The sequence below is a fragment of the Chlorocebus sabaeus genome, chromosome 22 (genome assembly GCF_047675955.1).
Source record: "Chlorocebus sabaeus isolate Y175 chromosome 22, mChlSab1.0.hap1, whole genome shotgun sequence".
NCBI classification, from domain to species: domain Eukaryota; kingdom Metazoa; phylum Chordata; class Mammalia; order Primates; family Cercopithecidae; genus Chlorocebus; species Chlorocebus sabaeus.
This window is the reverse complement of record NC_132925.1, coordinates 49,253,993-49,278,656: the sequence shown is the minus strand read 5'-3', so window position 1 is coordinate 49,278,656 and position 24,664 is coordinate 49,253,993. Positions and strand designations below refer to the sequence as shown.

General features: G+C 38.8%; 1 protein-coding gene across 14 annotated transcripts in view; it reads left to right on the top strand.

Moving 5' to 3' along the window:
- Positions 1–24,664, top strand: part of TMCC1 (transmembrane and coiled-coil domain family 1) — a 250,187-nt gene that overhangs the window by 79,609 nt on the left and 145,914 nt on the right. The window contains exon 1 of one of the 14 annotated variants that reach the window (XM_038003498.2): positions 22,122–22,831. The exons of 12 other annotated variants lie outside the window; for them this stretch is intronic. In XM_038003498.2, the coding sequence (XP_037859426.1) occupies positions 22,757–22,831 (75 nt within the window). In that variant the 5' untranslated portion in view covers positions 22,122–22,756. One more of the 14 variants, XM_007985371.3, reaches the window with a different exon arrangement.

Genomic DNA, 24,664 nt, shown 5'->3' with positions numbered 1-24,664 from the left:
TGTGCACCATCACACCTGGCTTATTTTTATTTTTATTTTTTGTAGAAATGGGGTCTTGGTATGTTGACCAGGCTGATCTCAAACTCCTGGGCTCAAGCAATCCTCCCATCTCAGCCTCCTAAAGTGTTGGGATTACAAGCATGAGCCATTATGCTGGCCTTGTCTTTATGCTATAAACATTTGAATTGTTATCTTCTATAATCACCCTACTGATCTATCAAACATTAGGTCTTATTTTTTCTATCAGACCCCGTTTATTTGTACCCATTAATCAACCTCTCTCCTTCTCCCTCTCCTTTACCTTTCCCAGCCTCTGGTAACCACCAGGCTACTCTTTATTTTCATGAGATCCACTATTTTTTAGCTCCCACGTATGAATGACAACATGTGATATTTATCTTGCTTGGGTTATTTCACTTACAAAATGATCTCCATTTCCATCCATGTTGCTGCATATGAAAGGATTTCATTCTTCTTTATGGCTTTATAATATTTCATTGTGTTTGTGTACCACATTTTCTTTATTCATTTGTCCACTGATGAGCAGTTACATTGATTCCATGTTTTGGCTATTGTGAATAGCACTTGCAAATAAACATGGCAATGCAGATGTCTGTCTGATACCTTGATTTCTTTTCTTTTGGCTATATACCCAGTAGTAGAATTCCTGGGTTATATGGTAGTTCTATTTTTAATTTTTAAAGGAACCTCCGTGAAGGTTTCCATAGTGGCTGTTCTAAGTTACATTTCTACCAACAGTATACATCCCCTTTCTCTACATCCTCCCCAGCATGTTATTCCCTGTCTTTTTGATAAAAGCCATTCTAACTGGGGTGATGTGATGTCTCATTGTGGTTTTGATTTGCATTTCTCTAATGATTAGTGATATTGAGTATTTTTTCATATACCTGTTGGCCATTTGTGTGCCATCTTTTGAGAAATGACTATTCAGATCTTTTGCCCATTATAACGTTGGATTTGTTTTGCTATTTAGTTGTTTGAGTTCCTTATGTATTCTGGTTGTTAATCCCTTGTCAGATGGATAGTTTGTAAATATTTTCTTCCATTCTGTGGGTTGTCTTTTCACTTTGTTGTTTCCTTTGCTGTGCAGAAACTTTTTAGCATGATGTAATCCCATTTGTCTATTTTTGCTTTGGTTACCTGTGCTTTTGAGGTCTTACACTGAAAATCTTTGTCCAGACCAATGTCCTGTAGCATTTCCCCAATGATTTCTTCTAGTAGTTTCATAGTTTCCAGTCTTAGATTTAAGTCTTTAATCCATTTTGATTTGATTTTTGTATATGTTCAGAGATAGGGGTGTAGTTCCATTCTTCTGCAGGTAGTTGTCCGTTTTCCCCAGCACTATTTATTAAAGAGACTATTCTTACCCCATTGTATGTTCTTGGGTTGGCTATAAATGTGTTGATTTATATCTGGGTTTTCCATTCTATTCCATTGGTCTGTGTGTTTTTATGCCGGTACCGTGCTAGTATGTTTACTATTGCTTTATAGTATGTTTTGAAGTCAGGTAGTGTGATGCCTCCCATTTTGCTCTTTTTGCTCAGGATTGCTTTGGCTATTCAGTGTCTTCTGTGGTTCCATATAAATTTAAGAGTTTTTTTCTGTTGCTGTGAATGTTACTCATTTCTAGCTTTATTCCATTGTGGTCAGAAAAGTTAATATGATTTCTTTTTTTTTTTTTTAATTGTTGAGATTTGTTTAAGATATGGTCTCTTCTGGAGAATGTTCCCTTGTGGTGATGAAACGAATGTGTATTCTGCAGCAGTTGGGTGAAATGTTCTATAAATGTCAGTTAGGTCTATTAAGTATAGTGTCTACTTTAACTTTGGTCTCTCTTCGTTGATTTTCTGTCTGGATGATCTGTCCATTACTGAGAATGAGGTGCTGACTTTCCCTACTAGTATTGTATTACAGTCTTATCAGTCTGTCTCTCCCTTTAGATCTACTAATGTTTGCTTCATGTACTTGGGAGCTCTAATTTTGGGTACATAGATACTTATAATTGTTACATCAGCTTCGTGAATTGACCAATTTATCTTTATATAGTGACCTACTTTGTCTCTTCCAATAGTCTTTGATTCGTAATCTAGTTTATCTGATATAAGTATAGCTACTCCTGCTCTTTTTTGTAATCCAGTTGCATAGACTATATTTTCCCCACCCCTTCACTTTCAGTGTATGTCTATCTTCATAGGAGGAGTGGATTTCTTGTAGGCAGCATATAGGTGGGTCTTATTTCTTTGTCTATTCAGCCACTTTATGCCTTTTGATTGGAGAATTGAGTCCATTTACATTCAGTGTTACTTTTGATAAGTAAGGGCTTAATACTGCCATTTTATTGCATATTCTGGTTGTTTTGTAACTCCTCTTTTCATCCCTTATTTACTATTATCTTTGTGGTTAAGTGATTTTCTCTGGTAGTATGTTTTAATTCATTGCTTTTTATTTTTAGTGAATCTGTTATAGGTTTTTGCATTTTGGTTACCGTGAGGCTTACAACAAACATAACAAGTTATTTTAAAGAGATGACAACTTATGTTATATCACAAAGATTAGAAACAAAGATTCTGTCACTTTAAATAGGAATTCACAGGATGAATACTCAGAATTAAAACACTGCAGGAAAATTAGCCTGTGAGTGAAGATCTGGTTCAGGAGTACACTGGGAAATTGTTTGGCATCTTATCTAAACGTTATGCCTCAGGTCTTCTCCTACTGTCTTTAGAAATTTGATGGTTTCTGATTATCAAGCCATTTCCACATAGGAAATGCAAGCCTGTAACTCAACTCTTTGGGAGAATAAATATATAAATAGTTATTCCAACAATGGACTTTTATCACTTACCCTGCTTTATTATACAAAAAAGAAAAGAAATAATAAGGAAAAAGAACTTAAGGACAAGTTTAGAATGGATGAACAATTAAAGTGTTTATTATCACAGATGACTTAGTAAATATATTTTCAAATTGTTAAATTTCCTCTAACACATGTAAGTACTATTTCATTAAGAATAATCTCTTCTTCAGTAGAAATGGAATAGCTCAATCTTTCTTTTTTTTAACTTTTATTTTAAGTTCAGGAGTACATGGGCAGGTTTGCTAAATAGGTAAACTGCATGTTGCAGGGGTTTGTTTTACAAATTATTTCATTACCTGGGTAGTAAGCATAGTACCCAATAGGTAGTTTTTCGATCCTCACCCTCCTTCCACTCTCCTCCCTCAAGTAGGCCCTGGTGTCTGTTGTTCCCTTCTTTGTATCCATACTAAATGTTTAACTCCCTCTTAACGGTGAGAACATGAGGTATATGGTTTTCTGTTCCTGTGTTAGTTTGCATAGGATGATGGCCTCCAGCTCCATAAGGATATGATCTCATTATTTTTTATTGCTGCATAGTATTCTGTGGTGTATATGTACCACATTTTCTTTATCCAGTCTACCATTGATGGGCATTTAGGGTGATTCCATGTCTTTGCTATTGTGAATAGTGCTGCAGTGAACATACATGTGCATGTGTCTTTATGGAATAATTATTTATATTCCTTTAGGAATATACATAATAGGGTTGCTGGGTTAAATGGTAATTCTTTTTTAAGTTCTTTGAGAAATCGTCAGACTGCTTTCCACAATGACTGAACTAATTTACATTCCCACCAGCAGTATGTAAGTGTTCGCTTTTCTCCACCACCTCATCAGCATCTGTTATTTTTTGACTTTTTAATAATAGACATTCTGACTGGTGTGAGATGGTATCTTATTGTGGTTTAGATCTACATTTGTCTAATGATTAGTGATGTTGAGTGTTTTTTCATAAGTCTTGCTGCATGAATGTTATCTTTTGAAAAGTATCTGTTCATGTCCTTTGCCCACTTTTTAGTGAGGGTTGTCTGATTTAAGTTCCTTATAGATCTGAATATTAGACCTTTATCGGATGTGTAGTTTGCAAGTATTTACAAGTATTTTCTCCCCTTCCCTGGGCTGTTTACTATTTGATAGTTTCTTCTGCTGTGCAGAAGCTCTAGTTTCACTGGTTCCAATTTGTTAATTTTTGATTTTGTTGCAATCACATTTAGCATCTTTGTTATGAAGTCTTTGCCAGGTCCTGTGTCCAGATGGTATTTCCTAGGTTATCTTCAAAGGTTTTTATAGTTTTTCATTTTAGATTTAAGTCTTAAATATGCCTCATCTTTTTAAGATTAAAATTATCTCAACTTAAAAACAATAACCTTAGTGTCTCTACCTTTTCTTTTTTAGGGGGAGGTGGGGTATTTGTTTTGTGAAATCCAGCAAGTGAAGATAAACCAGCAATAAGTTTATTGCTTCTTCAATAAAATATCTTGAACAGGGGTATTAAAAGTGAAATCTCAGTACCAGAGATTTGATTTGTGTGTTGTGGATGTGATTGTAGTCCTACAGAGTACTAGCTTAAGTCCTACAGAGTACTAGCTTAAGTTTCTTTGGGCCGGGCGCGGTGGCTCAAGCCTGTAATCCCAGCACTTTGGGAGGCCGAGGCGGGTGGATCACGAGGTCAGGAGATCGAGACCATCCTGGCTAACATGGTGAAACCCCGTCTCTACTAAAAAATACAAAAAACTAGCCGGGTGAGGTGGCGGGCGCCTGTAGTCCCAGCTACTTGGAGGCTGAGGCCGGAGAATGGTGTAAACCCGGGAGGCGGAGCTTGCAGTGAGCTGAGATCTGGCCACTGCACTCCAGCCTGGGTGACACAGCGAGACTCCGTCTCAAAAAAAAAAAAAAAAAAAAAAGTTTCTTTGTTATGGTCGTGGTGTTTTTCTTTCCTCTTTTGCATAATGCCCTGTTTTTTTCTCATTGGGTTTTTTTTTTTTTTGAGACAGTCTTGCTCTGTTGCCTAGGCTGGAGTGCAGTGACATGATCTCACTGCAACCTCCACCTCCCAGGTTCAAGTGATTCTCCTGCCTCAGCCTCCCTAGAAGCTGGGATTACAGGTGCGTGCCACCACGTCTAGCTAATTTTTGTATATTTAGTAGAGATGGAGTTTCACTGTGTTGGCCAGGCTGATCTTGATCTCCTCATCTCAGGTGATCTGCCCGCCTCGGCTTCCCAAAGTGCTGGGATTACAGGAGTGAGCCACCGCGCCTGGCCTTTTCTCATTGTTAACACAAAGGTAAAAACCCTTCTGTACTAATGAATCTAAGAGTATCGAATAGTAAGAATCACCAAAGCCTGATTTTTTTTTTTTTTTTTTTTTTTTTTGAGGCAGAGTCTTGCTCTGTCACCCAGGCTGGAGTGCAGTGGCACAACCTGAGCTCACTGCAACCTCCACCTATGGGGTTAAAGCGATTCTCCTTCCTGAGCCTCCCAAGTAGCTGGGATTACAGGCCCATGCCACCACACCCAGCTAATATTTGTATTTTTAGTAGAGACAGGGTTTCGCCATGTTGGCCAGGCTGGGCTCGAACCCCTGACCTCAGGTGATCTGCCCACCTCAGCCTCCCAAAGTGCTGGGATTACAGGCATGAGCCACTGCGCCTGGCCCAAAACTTGATTTCTTTTTTAAAAAATGCATAGTCCTGCATGTATTGAAGATTTGCTGAGAAAATTCCCATCTCAGGATCACTTTTCTCAAATGGTTGGACCCTAATCCCAGCACTTTGGGAGGCTGGTGTGGGAGGATCACTTGAGCCAGGAGTTCAAGACCATCCTGGACAACATAGTGAGACCCCTGTCTCTACAAGAAAAAAAAAAAATAGCCAGGTGTGGTGGCACGCAAGTGTAATACAAGCTACTTGGGAGACTGAGGCAGGAGGATCACTTGAGGCCAAGAGTTGAGGTTACAGGGAGCTATTGACTGTGCCACTACAGTCCAGTCTGGGCAACAGAGTGATATCCTATCTCTAAAAAGTTAAAAGTAAATAAAAAATATATAAAATGAATGGCCTTGAAAGTGAGCATCCTAATTCTGATCTATTTGTTTCTGAGCATTTCTTTGTAAGCTTAACAGTGGAATAGGGCATCAGAGTAACTGATCAGTATGACCTTCCCCATGTGGATGCTCTGAGGAATACATTTTAGAATTTTAGTGATATAGAAGCTTATTAGAAGAATATCCACAGTCTTAGGGAGCATACTCTTGGTTTATTAATTTAAAAAACTCATATGTTAAGCAGCTGTGCAAATGCACATTTAAATAACCATTTTACCATAGGGTAGGACTAGAATGCCTTAAACATTGTTTTCTGCCTTAAGCTCACCACAGGCTTTCCAATAACATTAAACTTGTTTTCAACAGTTGTAGATGTTCAAGACACAGCTACACATTCTTCTAGGTGAAAGAACAGTGTCCAGGTTTTCTGCTCCATAGAATCGTTTTTTATAAAAATGCAAAAAACCTGAAGGAAACAATGTACCTAATTTTGTTGTTGTAAATGTGATTGCTTATGAGTTGAAACATTGCTTTGATAAGCTTCCTTCCATATTCCTTGCGTGTCATACATTGTCTTTATATTATATAATTTGTGATGAGTTATACCATAGAATCAAATTCAGTTTAAGCAGATAAATACTTTTGAGATAAACATATTCTTCTTAGAAATGTTTGCCCATTGAGCCTTAAGATATAGGGTGAACTTGCTTAAGTTTCTGTGCACAAAGATAAAATGCAAGCTGTTTTCTATTGTCAGAAGTTTAGCTTTATGAGAATGGGTATAAAGGTTTTGTGATCCGATTATAGTTTAGAAGGATTTAGGCCACAGTATAAATTACCTGTTTTGGTTCTACGTACTAGTATGTGATATATGTCTCTTGATATTTGCTTAGTTTTGTTTTGTTTTTTTGGGGGGAGACAGTGTCTCACTCTGTTGCCCAGTGGTTCTATCTTGGCTCACGTGTAACCCCTGCCTCCCGGGTTTAAGTGATTCTTCCACGTCAGCCTCCCTAGTAGCTGGGACTACATGCGCCCGCCACCACGCCCAGCTAATTTTTGTATGTTTTTGTAGAAATGGGGTTTCCCCATGTTGCCCAGGCTGGTCTTGAACTTATGAGCTCAAACCATCTTCCCGCCTTGACCTCCCAGAGTGCTGGGATTACAAGTGTAAGCCACCGCATCCAGCCTGATTTTTGCTCATAGTTCTGTATCAGTATCTTTTGTTGCATTAGGGTGTGGAGATGTGTGGATTAGTACAGAAATTCAAGACAAGTTTGACTTTCACATGTTGTTTTCATCATTATGAGGATTTGTAGCTCTAATGTTTTTCTAAATAAAGTCAGTAAAACTAAATAAAATAAGGGTCCTTATTTAGATGAGTAACTTGCTTTGTCACATCAAGACTAAATCTACTGTTTTAGTGGGATTTACCTAAAAAGAGGTTAAAAAAAAGAATTGACTACCACTGAAACCGGGAAAAAAATGTTTGCAAAATGCATTAACCTTCAGTGTGGAAAATATCAAAAGCCATTTAAATGTTTTTCTATAAATACTGTCTTTACCTCTCTCTCTTCTTTTGCACCCTGGAGATTTTTTTTTTCTTCCTGTCAGTTTGTATCTCTTATCATTTACTGTCTGTGGCTTCACAATATTGTATTGTTACAGTACCATTTTAAAAATTACAGGTGGAAGCTCTGAAATGCATCCTGACAAAGGAAGGCTGAATTGTGTGGCTTTAGGCCAATAGTAAGCTACAGGAACAAATGAAATTAAGAAGTTAATATTATTTCAGATATGTGTTTATATCCTTAGTCTTACAGAGAATTATTAAAACCAGGAATTTAAAAGTCACATGTGCTTTCCAACACTTAGGAGTATGAAGCATTTTACTTGCTTGTGAATCTACTATTTTAAATTTTATTTTTTGTGAACAACTTTCTGTAGATTTATTTAATATAATCTTCCAGTTGTTTTTTGTTTGTTTGTTTTTTGAGATGGAGTCTCGCTCTGTCACCCAGGCTGGAGAGCAGTGGCGCAATCTCAGTTTACTGCAAACTCCGCCTCCTGGGTTCACGCCATTCTCCTGCCTCAGACTCCCGAGTAGCTGGGACTACAGGTGCCCGCCACCATGCCCAGCTAATTTTTTGTATTTTTAATAGAGACAGGGTTTCACTGTGTTAGCCAGGATGGTTAGCCGGGTCAGGATCTCCTGACCTCGTGGTCCCCCAGCCTCGGCCTCCCAAAGTGCTGGGATTACAGGTGTGAGCTACCGTGCCTGGCCTAATCTTCCAGGTTTTTTAAGCTCTCAGGAACAAGTTTTTTTTGTTTGTTTTGTTTTGTTTTGTTTCCAGCATATCTAACCCAAGTACAATTTATTTTAACTTTTTGATCTTTTAATTTTTTATTCTGGAATTTATCTAAATATTTTCTAAATAACATGCTTATGCCGCTAATTTTTTTTCTGTTTTGGATATCTTGACTTCCTTTAGTGAAAATGATCATTTAGCTTTCTTATTATCTTGTTCCTATCCATATCTTACTAAAATTTTAGTTATATTTCAATTTGCTGTTTATATTATGCCAATGTAAATATATTTACAACTTGAGCTTTGTAGTATAATATGATTACACTTCGCTTTTCATACACTTTTTTGCTGTCTCTGGAGTTAATTGCTTTAATTTTTGTTGTTTGTAACTGTCATTGGGTTCTCTCCAAATTCTGAAAGAACTGTAAATCTTTCATTATTTTCTTTTTTTTTTTTTTTTTTTTTTTTTTTTTTTTGAGACGGAGTCTCGCTGTGTCTCCCAGGCTGGAGTGCAGTGGCGCGATCTCGGCTCACTGCAAGCTCCGCCTCCCGGGTTCACGCCATTCTCCCGCCTCAGCCTCCCAAGTAGCTGGGACTACAGGCGCCCGCCACCACGCCCAGCTAGTTTTTTGTATTTTTAGTAGAGACGGGGTTTCACCATGTTAGCCGGGATAGTCTCGATCTCCTGACCTCGTGATCCACCCGCCTCGGCCTCCCAAAGTGCTGGGATTACAGGCTTGAGCCACCGCGCCCGGCATCTTTCATTATTTTCTTTCTTTTTTTAAAATTTTATTATTATCATTATTATTATTATTATTATTATTATTTTTTTTTTTTTGAGACGGAGTCTCGCTCTGCCACCCAGGCTGGAGTGCAGTGGCCGGATCTCAGCTCACTGCAAGCTCCGCCTCCTGGGTTCACGCCATTCTTCTGCCTCAGCCTCCCGAGTAGCTGGGACTACAGGCGCCCACCACCTCGCCCGGCTAGTTTTTTCGTATTTTTTAGTAGAGACGGGGTTTCACCGTGTCAGCCAGGATGGTCTCGATCTCCTGACCTCATGATCCGCCCGTCTCGGCCTCCCAAAGTGCTGGGATTACAGGCTTGAGCCACCGCGCCCGGCCTCATTATTATTTTTTGAGATGGAGTCTCGCTCTGTTGCACAGGCTGGATGGCTCATTGCAACCTCCACCTCCTGGATTCAAGCTATTCTTCTGCCTCAGCCTCCCGAGTAGCTGGGATTACAGGTGCATACCACCATACCCATTAAATTTTGCATTTTTAGTGCAGACAAGGTTTCACCATGTTGGCCATGCTGGTCTCAAACTCCTGACCTCAGGTGATCTGCCTGCATTGGCCTCCCAAAGTGGTGGGATTACAGGCGTGAGCCACCATGCCCGGCCTTATTTTTATATATATATATATATATATATATTTTTTTTTTTTTTTTTTAGACAGGGTCTTGCTCTGTCACACAGGCTGGAGTGCTGTAGCACAATCGCAGCTCACTACAGCCTTGACCCCCCACCCCCAACCCCCCACCCCTGACCCCAGTTTCAAGCGATCCTCCCAAAATCTCTCAATATTTTCAAAACCACATTTAATCTTCTCAGTTTCAACTTTTCTTGGAGATACACTTCTGGAAGCTCTCACTTTTCCTCTACTCTGAATTGAATACTCTCTAAGAGTGTTGCACATCTTTTGTTCTGGGACTCCTTAATCTATTAATAAATAAGATTATTTGGTTCCTTGATTTCATATCCTCTTTTTGGTTTATTCCTTTCTTTTCTTGAAACGTACTCTCTAGGAGCCTTATAGAATAAGGGTGCATTAAGATAATTTTTCAGAAATTATGCCCATTCCAAAATTTATTTTACCTTTATACTTTAATGGTAGTTTGACTGAGTACTGAGTTTTAGGTTGGAAATAAATTGCCCATGTAATTCTTGTATTGTTAGCATTTAACTTCTAGTATTGACAAAAAATCCGGTGCCATTCTGATTCTTGACCCTCTGGGTATCACCTGTTTTTCTCTCTAGAGTTTCAAAAAAACTCTTGTCTTTTTCTCTGTTGTCCTGAAGTTGTACAATGATGGGCCCTGGTGTGCTTGGCAGCCCAAGACATAGGACTCAGAAGTACTCAGAAGACTCAGAAGTACCCAGCCTTAGGAGCCTTTCAATCTGAAAAGTTTATGAGTCCTTTCGATCTGGAAAACTCAAAGACTGGATCTGGAAACATTGGTTTTTAAAAATGTCTTTCCATATTTTTATATTCTGTATTTTAAATTTTATTGTGTAATATTTTATTCATATAGATAAACATATAAGCTGTAACACACAGTAGTACACTACCTGTGAACCAGCCACACAACATAAGAATGGGAACATTACCATTGCCATGCTTTTGTAACTCTTTACAGTTCTCCTGTCCTAAATTATATATTACAGTACCTGGATTTCTAAAAGAAGAATTACTACAAATGTTTGTTGACACTAAACAACTATTGTTTAGTTTTGCCTGCTTGGGGGCTTTGTAAAATGATACCATAGCTTATATAGTCTTTTAGGGCTTGCTTTTTAGGCAAAAATAGGTTTCTAAGATTGATCCATGTTATCACATATAGCTGTATTCGTATTATTTATTTAATTTCCTCCTCCACCTATATATATCTTTTTCTTAGTGGTTAACTCTCCTGACTTACTTTTAGTGTTTTTTTTTCCCCCCCTTATTCTTTCTTATTTTCTCTCTGTCTTTTGTTCTAATTTCTGGTAGATTTCCTTAAAGTTTATTTTCCAGTCCTTTCCCTAAATATTTTGTTTCTGGTATTATGTTTTTAATTTCCTGAGTGCTTCTTTTTCTTGTCTGTGAATGCTGCTTTTTTGTGCATCCTTTTCTCGTTTTATATGTTTGTTTTCTTTTGTCTCTGAGGATATTTTCTTTTGCTTCTTGTAATGTGTCTGTCTCTTCTGAGTTTCTTCCCCACTAGGTGTTTTAGTTTCTGTCTTTTATGTTAAAGACTTTTCTCAAGTGTCTGGTCAACCATGGCTTCCTTTTCCTATTTGAGAGAGGCATTAAAATGGTATGGGAAACTCTGTGAGGACAGAGACTAGTTTATTGTAGGGCCCTTCAGTTATCAGTATCTGTAGGTCTTTTCTTCAGTTTTCCCTGAGAAATTGTTCAAACCTTTGCCTTTGGAACTGGGTGCATGATGGTGGTGGTAATTAGTCTGGGTGCCTGTGTTGTATAAGATGAGGTGGAAGAGGACTAAAATTCTCGTCTGTTGGCTTAGTCTATCTGTCCTCAGAATGATGATCTGTTTTTCACCTTTTATAATTTTATTGGGATCTTTTATCTATTGCTGCCTCCTCTCCAATTCTCTTTGCCTGTGTAGGTTTATGCCTTTTATTATTCAATGTTAGTAGAGAGCCAAGATAAGTGTGTTCAACCCTCCACATTTAATGCATGCTTCCCAAACTTGTATTAGTATAGAACTTTAAGGGGCTTTGATACAGGCTTGCCCACTAAACTCTTCTTTGTCCCTAAATAAATCACTAAGAATTTCACTTCTACTGATTTTAATCCAGGTTACTCATTTTCTTCAGCACATACACAGCCTTTTGAAATATAGGGGACTACTATTTTGAAGTAGAGAAGACAAAGACTAGAATCCATTTATTTCTAATTATAACAAAAGCATATTTCTGGCCGAACTGGGTGGCCCACTCCTGTAATCCCAATACTTTGGGTGACTGAGACAGGAGGATTGCTTGAAGTTAGGAGTTTGAGACCAGACTAGGCCACATAGCGAAGCTCCATCTCTACAAAAAAACAGTAAAAATAATAGCTGGGTGTGGTGGCACCCTGTAGTCCCAGCCATTTGGGAGGCTGGGGTGAGAACTGCTTGAGCACAGGAGTTTAAGACTGTAGTGAGCTATGATCTCACCACTGCACTCCAGCCTAGGCCACAGAGTAAGACCCTGTTTCTTAAAACAAAAACAAAAACAAAAGCAAAACAAAACAAAAAACAATTATATAGCAAAATCACTTTGGTAGTTACTTTCTGTCTCAAATTCTGTTTACTCAATAACAAAACGTAAGTGTCATTTTCTTTTCATTGGCCTATAGTGTCATAGAATAATCTTTTAAATGTGACCAGGTGCAATAGCTCACACCTGTAATCCCAGCACTTTTGGGAGGCCAAGATGGGCAGATTGTTTCAGCCCAGGAGTTTGAGACCAGCCTGGGCGACATGGCAAAACCCTGTCTCTACAAAAATACAAAAAAATAGGCAGGCACGGTGACCTGTGCCCACAATCTCAGCTACTTGGGAGGCTGAAGTGGGAGGATTGCCTGAGCCAAGGAGGTTGAGGCTGCAGTGAACTGAGATTGTATCACTGTACTCCAAGCTGGGTGACAGAGCAACACCCTGTCTCAAAAAAAAAAAAAGAAAGTGACTTTCGATATTAAGGCTTAGTCTTCTTAATTTTAATGTGGTGAAGGAAACCTGGATTAAGGTATATAACTCCAGCCTGGTTTTTAGTATGTCTTATATTTAACTATTACTTTCAACCATGTGAAATTGCCAATATTTGAGCAGTTTTGGCTCACAAAAGTGGTGATTTTATATGATGCACTATAATGAAGTACCATAACAGCTTAGTTAAAAGATTCTTCTGTCCAATATAGGAATTCATTCTGTAGCATTCTTGGAAACATTCCGGTAGGAGAAAAGGTGAGGTAAAATGGGGATTTTTCATATCAAGTAAGGGGGAGAGTTGAGGTCTCCACTGAATACAACTAGTAGGTCCTAGAGCTGCATTAGGGTTCCTGTGTTGTGCTGTAAGCTCTATGCTACTGAGGCTGAAGGCTATAAATTCCTTGATGTGACAATTAGATACACAGTGCCCACAAATTTGAATACTACCACATACTCTCCAAATACCTGGCTGACAAGGTATGGACCTGTATAGGATTTCACCAAATTTCAATTTAGTCAAAATAGTATTACTTAATTTTGTTTACTCTGTGTATAATTTTCATATGTGTTTCCTTAGGTTAGTAGTTGAACTTCAAAATGATAATAAAACTGTCCTGGGGTTTAAAACATTGTAAAAATAAAATATGCAACAACAGTAGCCAAAAGGGGTCGGGGAGGCCTAATGGAGGTAAATTGTTTTAAAGGCTTTGTATTATTTGGATTTGGCTAAGGTAGACTGTAAGTTAAGAATGTATGATGTAATTTGCAGGGTAACCACTCAAAGAATAGCACAAAAAATGTAACTATGTTATATCATCTTTCTTTTGGTTAGTATTTGCATGGTATTATATTTTCCATCAGGTGAGTTAGCCTTTAAGGCAAGAAGTATTACCAAAGATAAAGAATGACATTTTATAAGGCTAAAATGGCCCTCTTAATAGGAAGACTTAACAATTCTAAACAACTTTCCCTTGTTGCTTGGTTTGCTAACCATTCATGTGGTCTTTGGGGCTTTTATTTTGACCAGTGTTCTCGTTTTTCACTGCTACAGATGTTTTTGTAGTCTATAAGAGAAGAGTTGTTTGTTTCTCTGACTAATGTTCATGTTCAACCTGCTCTGGGCATTGCCAACAATTGCAAGGAATACCACTTGAGAGAACAAAACCTTAAGCAAACTTATTTCATTTAGTGTTCTAATTATTTTAATGTCATTATTGTCCTTTTTAAGATGCTAAGTATGACAGATGGAATTTAGACGAGGACTAAGAAATCGATTATATTTTAAAATAATTTTTTAACATTGTGTGATTATGAGTAATAAGGTATTAAAAAGAAATCAAAAGAGTAGATATTTGTTCATTTAAAAGGATTCTTGGCAGTAAGCCTTTTGTGTTTGTGTGTTTTCTGGGTCTTTAAAGCCTTGTATTGAGATGACAAAACTTTTCTGGAAAAAGTTATCTGTTAATTCCATGCCTAAATGCAAGAAAAGGAAAGCAAGGTTTGAGGAAACAAAATTAAAAGTGCCGAATCAAAGGGCATACGTGAAGCTAGAAATGCAGTTAGTATCGCTTTTTTTATTGTAGTAAAAACGCATAACAAATGTACCATCTGAACCATATTGAAGTATACAGTGCTGTAGTGTTGTGTATTCATATTATTGTGAGACAGACTTCCAAAACTTTTTCATCTTTCAAGTCTAAAACTCTAAACCCATTAAATAGTAACTCTTCCTTTCCTTCTGCCCTCCCCTCACTCTCTGTTCTGCTTTCATTTCTATACTTTAGATACCTCATATAAATGGAATAATAAGGTATTTGTCTTTTTGTGATTGGCTTATTTCATTTAGCATAATGTCCTCAAGGTTCATTCATATCGTTGCATGTAATAGGATTTCCTTTCTTTTTCAGGGTGAATAATATTTCATTTTGTGTGTTGAGAGGTAGGACCTTTAAGACATGATTATGTCATGAGGGCTCTGCCCTCGTGAATGGATTAATGACATTGCCATGGGAGTGGGTTCCTGGTAAAAGAATTCGGCCCCCTTTCTCTCACACTTGTGCATGCTGTCTTGCCCTTATGTCTTTTGCCATGGGATGTTGCAGCAAGAAGTCCCTCATCAGTGGTGAGCCCATCAACCTTGGATTTCCCAATCTCCAGAACTGTGAATAAATTTCTTTTTAAATTACCCAGTCTTTGGTATTCTGTTATAGCAACACAAAATGGACTAAAACAGAAGATTAGAGAGACTTTCCTCTTTGTACAGTTTTCTCAAATGTCAAGGTGGCATAAATTGGAATAGTGTGTCCTGAATCTCATTAGAGATTCCTCATGGTTGCTCTATGCTATGCCATGTAGGGAGAGTTGGGCACAAACAGGTGTGCAACACGCCACAAGTTTTCCTCCTACTTTCACAGGAATACAGTCTTGGTTACAATGGCCTAGGTGCTATTGCTTCACAGCTGGTCTCTATAGTTTTGTTTTTTAAGAGATGGGGTTTCACTTTGTCACCCAGGCTGGAGTGCAGTGGCGCTATCATAGCTCACCATAACCTCAAATTTCTGGGGTCAAGCGATCCTCCTGCCTCAGCCTTCCAAGTAGCTGGGACTACAGTGGTCTCTATAGTTCTTACAGTGGTATTGTAGTTTACGTATTTTTTAAACTCAATGTCTCTGGAGGAAAGAAGGCCTGTGTTTCCTAGTTCACCATCTTGATGATAGTATACTTTCAAGTATCACTTTTTGAAGTATAAATGTTGCCAGATAATTTATTTCTTTTTGTACAATGTGTAAATAAAAGGGAATCATAGGTGTAATATTTTGGACTTGAGTAAGACATTTGGTTTTGTCCTTTGTGAGGCCCATGTCTACAAACAGAAAAATTCAAAGCATTGATAACCCAACTTGAGAGTTTATGCAATCTTATGTTGGAGTGTAGAAATAAGGTAATAGAATAGTTACATATTAATCCCAAGACAAGACTGTATATTGTCTTAAGGTTTTCCTGACATTCACAAATATTTATTAAATGTCTGCTCTATGTAAGGCAGTGTACAGTTGAGATACATAAAGTATAAGATGCAGTCCTTCAAAGTGCTAATTTTTAACTTGAAAGCTCTGATGCTGGAAACACTAACGCTATTTGGTACGGGAGCCATATAGAACATATAAATGTACAAGAACTGTCACTGTATATGATCAATTGTCCAGAAACTGCTGTGAGTTAAGACGTAGAAATGACATGAAGTGGACTGATCTTGCTTCTAGAGAAAATGAATTTGGGTTGAATCTTGAATGTAGGATCATATGTTAGCATCTACCCTGGAGAACAACTCACAAATGCAAAAACAGGCATGGGCCGAGTGCGGTGGTTCACGCCTGTAATCCCAGCACCTTGGGAGGCCAAGGTGGGTGGATCACAAGGTCAGGAGTTTGAGACCAGCCTGGCCAACAAAATACAAAAATTAGCCAGGTGTGGTACGTGCCTGTAATCCCAGCTACTCGGGAGGCTGAAGCAGAATTGCTTTAACCTGGGAGGCAGAGGTTGCAGTGACCTGAGATTGTGCCACTGCATTCCAGCCTGGGTGACAGAGCAAGACTCCGTCTCAGGAAAACAAAAACAAAACAAAACAAAAAAACAGGCGTGTACTGGCAGAAATGTGGAAGTAACCTAAATGGTCATCAAGAGAATGGCTAAGTAAATTGTTCTGTTTATACTGTAGAGTACTGTGTGGCAGTTAAAATAATGTAGGATATATGTACTGACAAAAATTTCTCAGTAAATTGTTGAATTTTTTAAAAAGGGAGGTCATAGATAATATGGGTGGTATGATACTGGTTGGATTAAAAAAACCGAACTAGGCCAGGTGTGATGGCTCACACCTGTAATCCTAGCACTTTGGGAGGCCGTGGCAGGCAGATCACAAGATCAGAAGATTGAGACCATCCTGGGTAACACGGTAAAACCCCGTCTCTACTAAAAATAAAAAAAATCAGCCGGGCGTGGTGGCGGGCACCTGTAGTCCCAGCTGCTTGGGAGGCTGAGGCAGGAGAATGGCTGAACCCGGGAGGCGGAGCTTGCAGTGAGCCGAGATCACACCACTGTACTCCAGCCCTGGGCAACAGAGTGAGACTCCGTCTCAAAAAAAATAAAATAAAATGAAAAAGAAAGTAGTGTGAGATGTGTGGAGAGGGAAAATGTATCAGCACATGAAATACCTTGTAACTGTTTTAAGGATTTGATTTCATTTATATAATTTGCTACGTGTTCTTTGTAACATAGTGAAAAATAATCGTGTTGTCTGATGCTTAGTAGGCACATAATAAGTACTAATGGAATGAATGGTTGTATATTTAGAGAACCATGCTGAAAGGTTAAATAGCAAAATATGACTACTTGGAGAACAATGTTAAATTGTCAAGGACAGTGGTGTTATATGAATACTCAGATGGAGGGATATATAGAAAATGAGAAAAGCGACAGAAGGAACTTCAAGAGATTTTAAAAATAGCTTTGTCTAAAGATTAAAAATTAAAGTTCTAAGTAACTTCCTAGAAAGATTTACAAGACCACAATGAGATGCCATGACACTTCTACCAGAATGGATCCAATTAAAAAAAAATCAAGGTTGACAAGGATGTAGAGCAACTGGAGCTTTCATACGTTATTATAAGAGTGTAAATTAGTACAACCACAGTGAAAACCATTTAATAATACCTGCTAAAACGTAAATCTTACTCTGTCCTTTAGAATTTCCTTTTCTAGGCTATATGTACCCAAGAAAAATATGCATATATGAGCTCCAAAACAATCTGTGGTAATTTTATACCTGATTTATAATAGAGAAAAAATAGATACGGCATAGATCCAAAAGTAGAATGGATAAATTGTGGTATTATTCATACACTGGCATATACTATAAAGTAATAATAAAGAACTGTTACACACAACTACATGGTGGATAGATTGCAAAGACATGATGAGCAAAAGAAACCACACACAAGATTCCTTTATATGAAATATGAGAACAAGCAAAGTTAATTTATGATAGAAGTCAGTTACAGTTACCTGTTAGAAAAACAGCAATGAAGACATTAGGAACCTTCTGGGGCAGCAAATATTCTATATCTTGATATGGACATAGATGTTTTATATCTTTATATGTTTATGGCTATGAGTGTGTCTATATATATATAAAACAGTGAGTGTTTATGTACATATATACACATATACACAAAATAAATTTGTGTGTAGGTATGAAATTTCAAGACATCTTCAGAGGGAATCTAACAGAAAATGTTTCTGAGACAGAGTCTCACTCTGTTGCTCAGGCTGGAGTGCAGTGGCATGATCTTGGCTCACTGTAAGCTCTGCCTCCTGGGTTCATGCCATTCTGCCTCAGCCTCCTGAGCAGCTGGGACCACAGGCGCCTGCCACCACACGCGGCCAATTTTTTTGTATTTTTAGTAGAGATGAGGTTTCACCGTGTCAGCCAGGATGGTCTTGATCTCCTGATCTCGTGATCCGCCCACCTTGGCCTCCCAAAGTACTGGGACTACAGGCGTGAGCCACCGTGCCCGGCCCCAGAAAATGTTTTTAAAGTAAGGACTTGTTAGGAAAATTAGCATCTTGATCGTAACTTAGCTAAGAGAGGATAGAGGTGCATATGGAAATGCCATCTCTGAAAAATACCATTACAGAATAGGCAACAACTTTGTATGATCGGTTAGTTAGATACAAGGAACTGGGCCAAATAGCCTCTTAAAACTACTTTCCGCTCCTCTCTTCTTACTGTCCGTTCCTCCTTTCATGCATTTACTGCAGGTAATGCATGATATGAATTTTTTTAGGAGAAAGAAAGGTGGAGCCCAAAACATTGCTAATATAGAAGGAATCAGGCTTAATTTAGCATGTTTCAAAGAGCCATGTCCAAGTCATCCAAATAAAGACCTTATTTGGCAATGTTAGCTGCCCTTTAAATCAACCCTTACAAGTTAAGGAATTGTATATGGTACTCAAATTTTTAATCACCAACATCTTTTAACTTCTTACTACTTAACAAATTCCTCTACTTTCATGGTTATTTATATTGACAGTTGCATGGGCTTTTGTAAATAACTACATAAATTACTTAAGTCTGTTCTTCAGGTAGATATGCTATCTGTATTGTTATTTATTGTGGGATTGCCAAAGCAATCTCATTTAAGGGGCCTAAAATGCCACAGAAAACCCTAAAACTGGCAGCATTGTTGACTAAACATTTTGAAAATAGATTTCTTCTCTCCTTGCTTTGAATGTAGACAGTAACTAAAAGAATAATAATTTCTGAGAGATTATTAGTTGGTTATTTGTTAATGAACTATTCCCATTTGGGCAGTTTGTAGGAAAATAGTTAACAAATCTGCAATTTAGAAAGGAGAAATGACTGAATTTTGTTACTATTTATGTTTCCATTTCATTAGTAAAAATCATTCTGAACACTTTTTTAGGCTGAAAGCAGGTTGCCTTGTTAGTAAGGGAAATTAAGTTTCACTTACCACTTGTTTCACACCCGTCTCCTTTCCTTTTTTTTTTTTTTTTTTTCTTTTTTTGGATAGAAAGAATCTTTTAGCAATGATTTGAGATTCTAGTTGCTTATATCAATCAGAAACACTGTGTGTTTAAGACAGTATGTCTTTCTGTAAGGCACTTCATTATTTCCACATCAGTATTTCATGAATCCTTCCTACATTCCTAGGAGATGATTTCAGAGTACTGTTTCATTATCTGTATGAGAAAAATGGAGGTACTGGTACTCTCACCATTCCAAAACGAAAAAGGCAGCTGGGCACCGTGGCTCATGCCTGTAATCTCAGCACTTTGGGAGGCCGAGCGGGTGGATCACCTGAGGTCAGGAGTTCGAGACCAGCCTGGCCAACATGGTGAAACCCCGTTTCTACTAAAAATACAAAAAGTAGCCGGGCATGGTGGCAGGCGCCTGTAATCCCAGCTACTTGGGAGGCTGAGGCAGGAGAATTGCCTGAACCTGGGAGGCATTGAGCCGAGACCGTGCCGTTGCACTCCAGCCTGGGGGACAAGAGCGAGACTTCCTCTCAATAAAAAGAAACAAAAAAAAAACACAAAAAGGCACACGACTCGGGTGCTCTGTCAACCTACTTTCCACTTGGAATTAAATTTTAATGAGTTAGCTTAAATATTAGGTTATATTGTGTTCTCTGAACCTTAGGTATGAAGGAGTCTTTACTTTTGGTTATAGTTGTTCATCTAAAAGCTTTTTAGCTTTGGAAGTTTACAAAAAGTACACTTAGATATGTTCAACCTTGTTTCTGCTTAAGGTTTTTAAGAGTAAAAGGTTTGTTTGTTTGTTTTGTTTTGAGACAGGGTCTCTCTCTCACCCAGGCTGGAGTATAGTGGCATGATCTTGGCTCACTGCAGCTTCCGCCTCCCAGACTCAAGTGATCCTCCCACTCTAGCCCCCCAAGTAGCTGGGACGACAAGCCTGTGCCACCATGCCCAGCTAATTTTTTGTGTGTTTTTTGTAGAGACGGTGTTTTCACCACGTTGCCCAGGCTAGTCTCGAATTTCTGAGCTCAAGCAGTCTGCCTGCCTTGGCCTCCCAAAGTGCAGGGATTACAGGTATAAGCACACATGCCCAGCCTGAATGTTTTATATATACATTTTGGTTAGGTAATTTTTTTTTTTGGAGACTTGGCAGCCTATTATTTGTCTGAATTTGATGCATCTTCTCTGCTCTTCCCGAGATACTATGAAATATGTGTGTTATTTTTTAGGTAAAATTTTAGATCCTATTTGGTGATAACTGGATACTGGTAGTGTATGATATGAGCATAGTTGAGAATAATCATTGCATAGAAACCTGTCTTTTCAAATTCATTTTTGTGTTTCTTACCTGAAGAAAAAAATTACAAACACTACATGATTTCCTCATAATAATATTGACGTTTTGTTTATTTTTTATTTTTAGAGATAGGGTCTCACTCTCTTGCCCAGGCTGGAGCATCATGCCTCATCACACCATCAAATTCCTGGACTCAGGCAATCCTGCCACCTCAGTCTCCCAAGTAGTTAGGACTCCTGAGTAGTAGTTAGGTAGCACATGTTACCAAACCTAGCTAATTTTTTAATTCTTATTTTTTGTAGAGACAGGGTCTAGCTTTGTTGCCCAGGCTGGTCTTGAACTCCTGGTGTCAAGTGATTCTCCTGCCTTAGCCTCCCAAAGCATTGGGATTACAGGTATGAGCCACTGAACCTGGCCATATTGAGGTTTTAAAGAGAGAAATTACTACTTATTTGAAGAGTTGGGATACTACAGTAGTCTCCCCTTATCTACAGGAGATATGTTCCATGACCTCAGTGGATGCCTGAAACTGAAGATAGTACTGAACCCTATATATACAGTCACATGTCATTTAACAATGGGATACCTTCTGAGAAATGCGTTGTTAGGTGATTTCATCATTGTGAGAACATCATAGAGTGTCCTTACATAAACCTAGATAGCATAACCTCCTACACACCTTGGCTATATGGTATAGCCTGTTGCTCCTAGGCTGCAAACCTATATAGCGTGTTACTGTACTAAATACTTTAGGCAGTTTTAATACAATGGTATGTATTAGTGTATCTAAACATAGAAAAGTTACAATAAAAATGCAGTATTATAATCTTATGGGACCACTGTCATATATGTGGCTCATTGTTAACTGAAATGTCATGTGGGTTACGACTGTAGTGTGTTTTTTCCTATACACATATATCTGTGATAAAGTTTAACTCAGAAATTAGGCATAGTAAGATGTTAACAGTAACAATAAAATAGGACAATTACAACAATAGGCCAGCACCACTCCTCTTGTACTTTGTGACCATTATTAAGTAAAATAAGGGTTATTTGAATGCAACACTACCATACTGCAACAGTGGATCTGATGACCAAATCACTTACTCAGTGACTAGCGGGTGGGAGCCAGGGCTGGATATGCTGGACAAAGGGATGATTCACATCCCAGGTAGGATGGCATGAGGTTTTGTCATGCTACTCAGAACGGCATGCAATTTTAAACTTCTGAATGGTTTGTTTCTGGAATTTTCCATTTAAATATTTTTGGATTGCAGTTGACTGTGGGAACAAACTGTAGGTAAGGGAGGACTGTTGTAATACAAATTTTATAGTGTTGTTTTGAGAAATCAATAGGATAGTAAATGTGAACTGCCTAACATAGTGACTGCACATAGTAGGTTCATTCCAACAAAGGCTTTAAATGTAGCATGTGATGTAATTTTGCTCACAGGAAGTTGAGAGACACTGGAACGGGGAAAAAAAATGTGTGTGTGTGTGTGTGTGTGTGTATATATATATATATATATATGAATGAGTTCTGCCCTAATTAGTACAAAATTCATTCAGAAGTAATGAACAATTCCAAGAGGAGCACATAGACTGGAAAGTTTCATTAACTGAAATGTTATCCTCACAGTGGTTGTCTGGAAACAGACCCAAACAGGAAGAGTGTCAAAGATGGGAATATTTTTATCTTTGGAACTGCTCTTATGGTTATTTTTCATACCTCTTTACCTGCATTGATTCACTCTGAGCTGTTCCTTTTGTTTGTTTTGTGTGTAGATTTTTAAAAATTATTCCAACAAGAGAAGGCAATTACCTCAGGAGGCCACTTTAATGTGTTTAACTTTGGCACAAGTTGAAGTCACCGTCGGAGTATGCCTCTCTGCACCTGACATTCCTTCCTGAGGCAGGACCCCTCCCTGTGAATAAGAGGAAAGGCTTGGCCAATTATGCTAGACAAAGCCGCACAGCTGCCGAGCCCAGCTGGGAGGAGTTTCCTTCTTGAGCAGGGAGCTGGTACAGTCAGGGGCTTGCTTTTCACCACCTCCTTTTTTTCACACTGCTTCACCTTAAAGGATTACCTAAGGTGGAGGTAGAGAAGGGGGTGTTGCTATCTGCAGTGGACAGTCTCCGCTGCCCAGAGGGCTGAAGAGGGGAGGAATTGGTGCAGTTGCCCATCTCCTACTTGGAGCAGATGCTGTCTGACCCCAGCGTACCACTCTTCCTCCCACAGGGACCGGAACACCAGGTCTCTCCCCTGGAGTTTCAGGTAACACCACAGCGGCATCCTCGCCTACTGGTCTGGTGGAAAGGGAAGGGGTGGTCCTTGTGTCTGGACCCCTCACAGCTGACTCACAGGAAGTGCTGGAAGAGCTTGGCACTGGGCGCAGCAGCTTCAGGATTACTGCCCCACCCGCCCTGCCCTCTCCCACGTAGGTTTTGCAGTATCTCTTGATAGAACAATGAAGGCTTTCCAAGTTTGCTAAGACTCCCAGGGAAATTCTTTGCACTTCTCTGGCAGTCTTCAAAATGTTCTGCCACCGACTTTCCCAAGAAGCTGTTATTTAAAAAACCCTTCGTGGATTGCTTTGTCTGAAGATCCTCTGGGTGATCATGGTTCAGCGCTTTAGCCTCAGGAGGCAGCTATCCAAGGTGGGTTGGTAGTTTTGTATGTTTGTGAAGGGGAAACTCTCACTTGCTTCAGCATGGTTCCTTTTTCTCTGGAACTGTTCTGTCAAGCCTGCCGTCCTCCAGCGCTAAGGAGGGGCTGGGAGAGGAAGCACTGCCTTTTGTTCTTTTATCTGACAGGCACAAAGCTTGAAGGCTGACTGCACTGGCAGCCCCAGATTGTGTTCCCCTAAAACTGCAGCTGTCATCTGAATTTGGGCAAAGTCGTAGTTTGCTCCTGAGATAGAATTTCCAGAAGCTTGTGTGTGAAAGAGATAATTGTGGGTTGAAAGTGTGTATTTAATTAGCAATTAATCTAGCAGCTTGTGGACCAAGAGGAGAAAGCCTTCTCTGTGGAATCAGTGCTTTCATACATTTCACTATTAAACTGAGAAAAACTACCACAGAATAGTTCAACAAGCAAGACTTGCATTAAAATGTTAAAATGAGTGGTTGTGTTGAGAAACTTGAATACTTAATGAAGTATATGAAAAGCAGTTACAGAGAGGCTCACAAAGCAGTTTTTACAGAGTTCTGACTGAAAAGCAGGTTCCATGTGTGCAGCTTGTCGGGAAAAGTTTTTTTTTAACCTGAGAATATCGTAAAATAGTAAAAAGGTGAGGCACTCATTTAAGAGGGGATGGTGAATTATGAAATCCACTCTGCCTGTAGCCAGCCCTCCTTGACCCAGTCATTGAGTTTAGTGCAGAAACTAATGTGGAAAGAGGTGTGGTAAGAGTTGAGCTTTATTAAAAAACCCATTGTGTTCTTTAAAAAGTCCATTTAAAAAATGTAGCAGTTGGTGACTCAGTTGTGTCACAGTTCATTCCCTGAATACAGAAGCTTAAATAGTAAATCAGTAGGCATTCTTCACTGCCTTGGCTGTTAATCAGAATTGTTAAATCCTGAAATGTGTTGTGATCTTAAGGGAAAACCTTTACTTCCCTCACAGGTGACCCCAGTGTAGAGTGTGTGCACTGATGCAGAAATGAGCAAAGTACTTGCTTCCATCCCTGTGTCAAATATGCATAGCTTTTCTTGGGACCTTTAAGCCTAATGGGATTTTTAGGAGTATTAAAATATATTTAACTTGCTCCCTTCCTCCCTGCTCCATGGTGTGTGTGTGTGTGTGTGTATGTGTGTGTGTGTGTTTGAAGGCCTCCACATTTCTCTTACACAATAAAAAGAATCATTTTTGTTGCTCTTTCGATGTCCTCCAGTGCTTGTATTTTCATATATATAGTACATTTAAAAAGCAGATGGGTAGATTATCAGGGCAGTGACATTCCTGCACAAGAGTGTCTGATAGTTGAGAGCCAGGTGATAATTTTCTAATTAGAATTAACTGTATTATGGGTATTTTGCTGCCAATACTTCTCTTCCAATTATTTTTCAAACTTTACCCGCTTCACTCTATACTATGTATATGACTGAT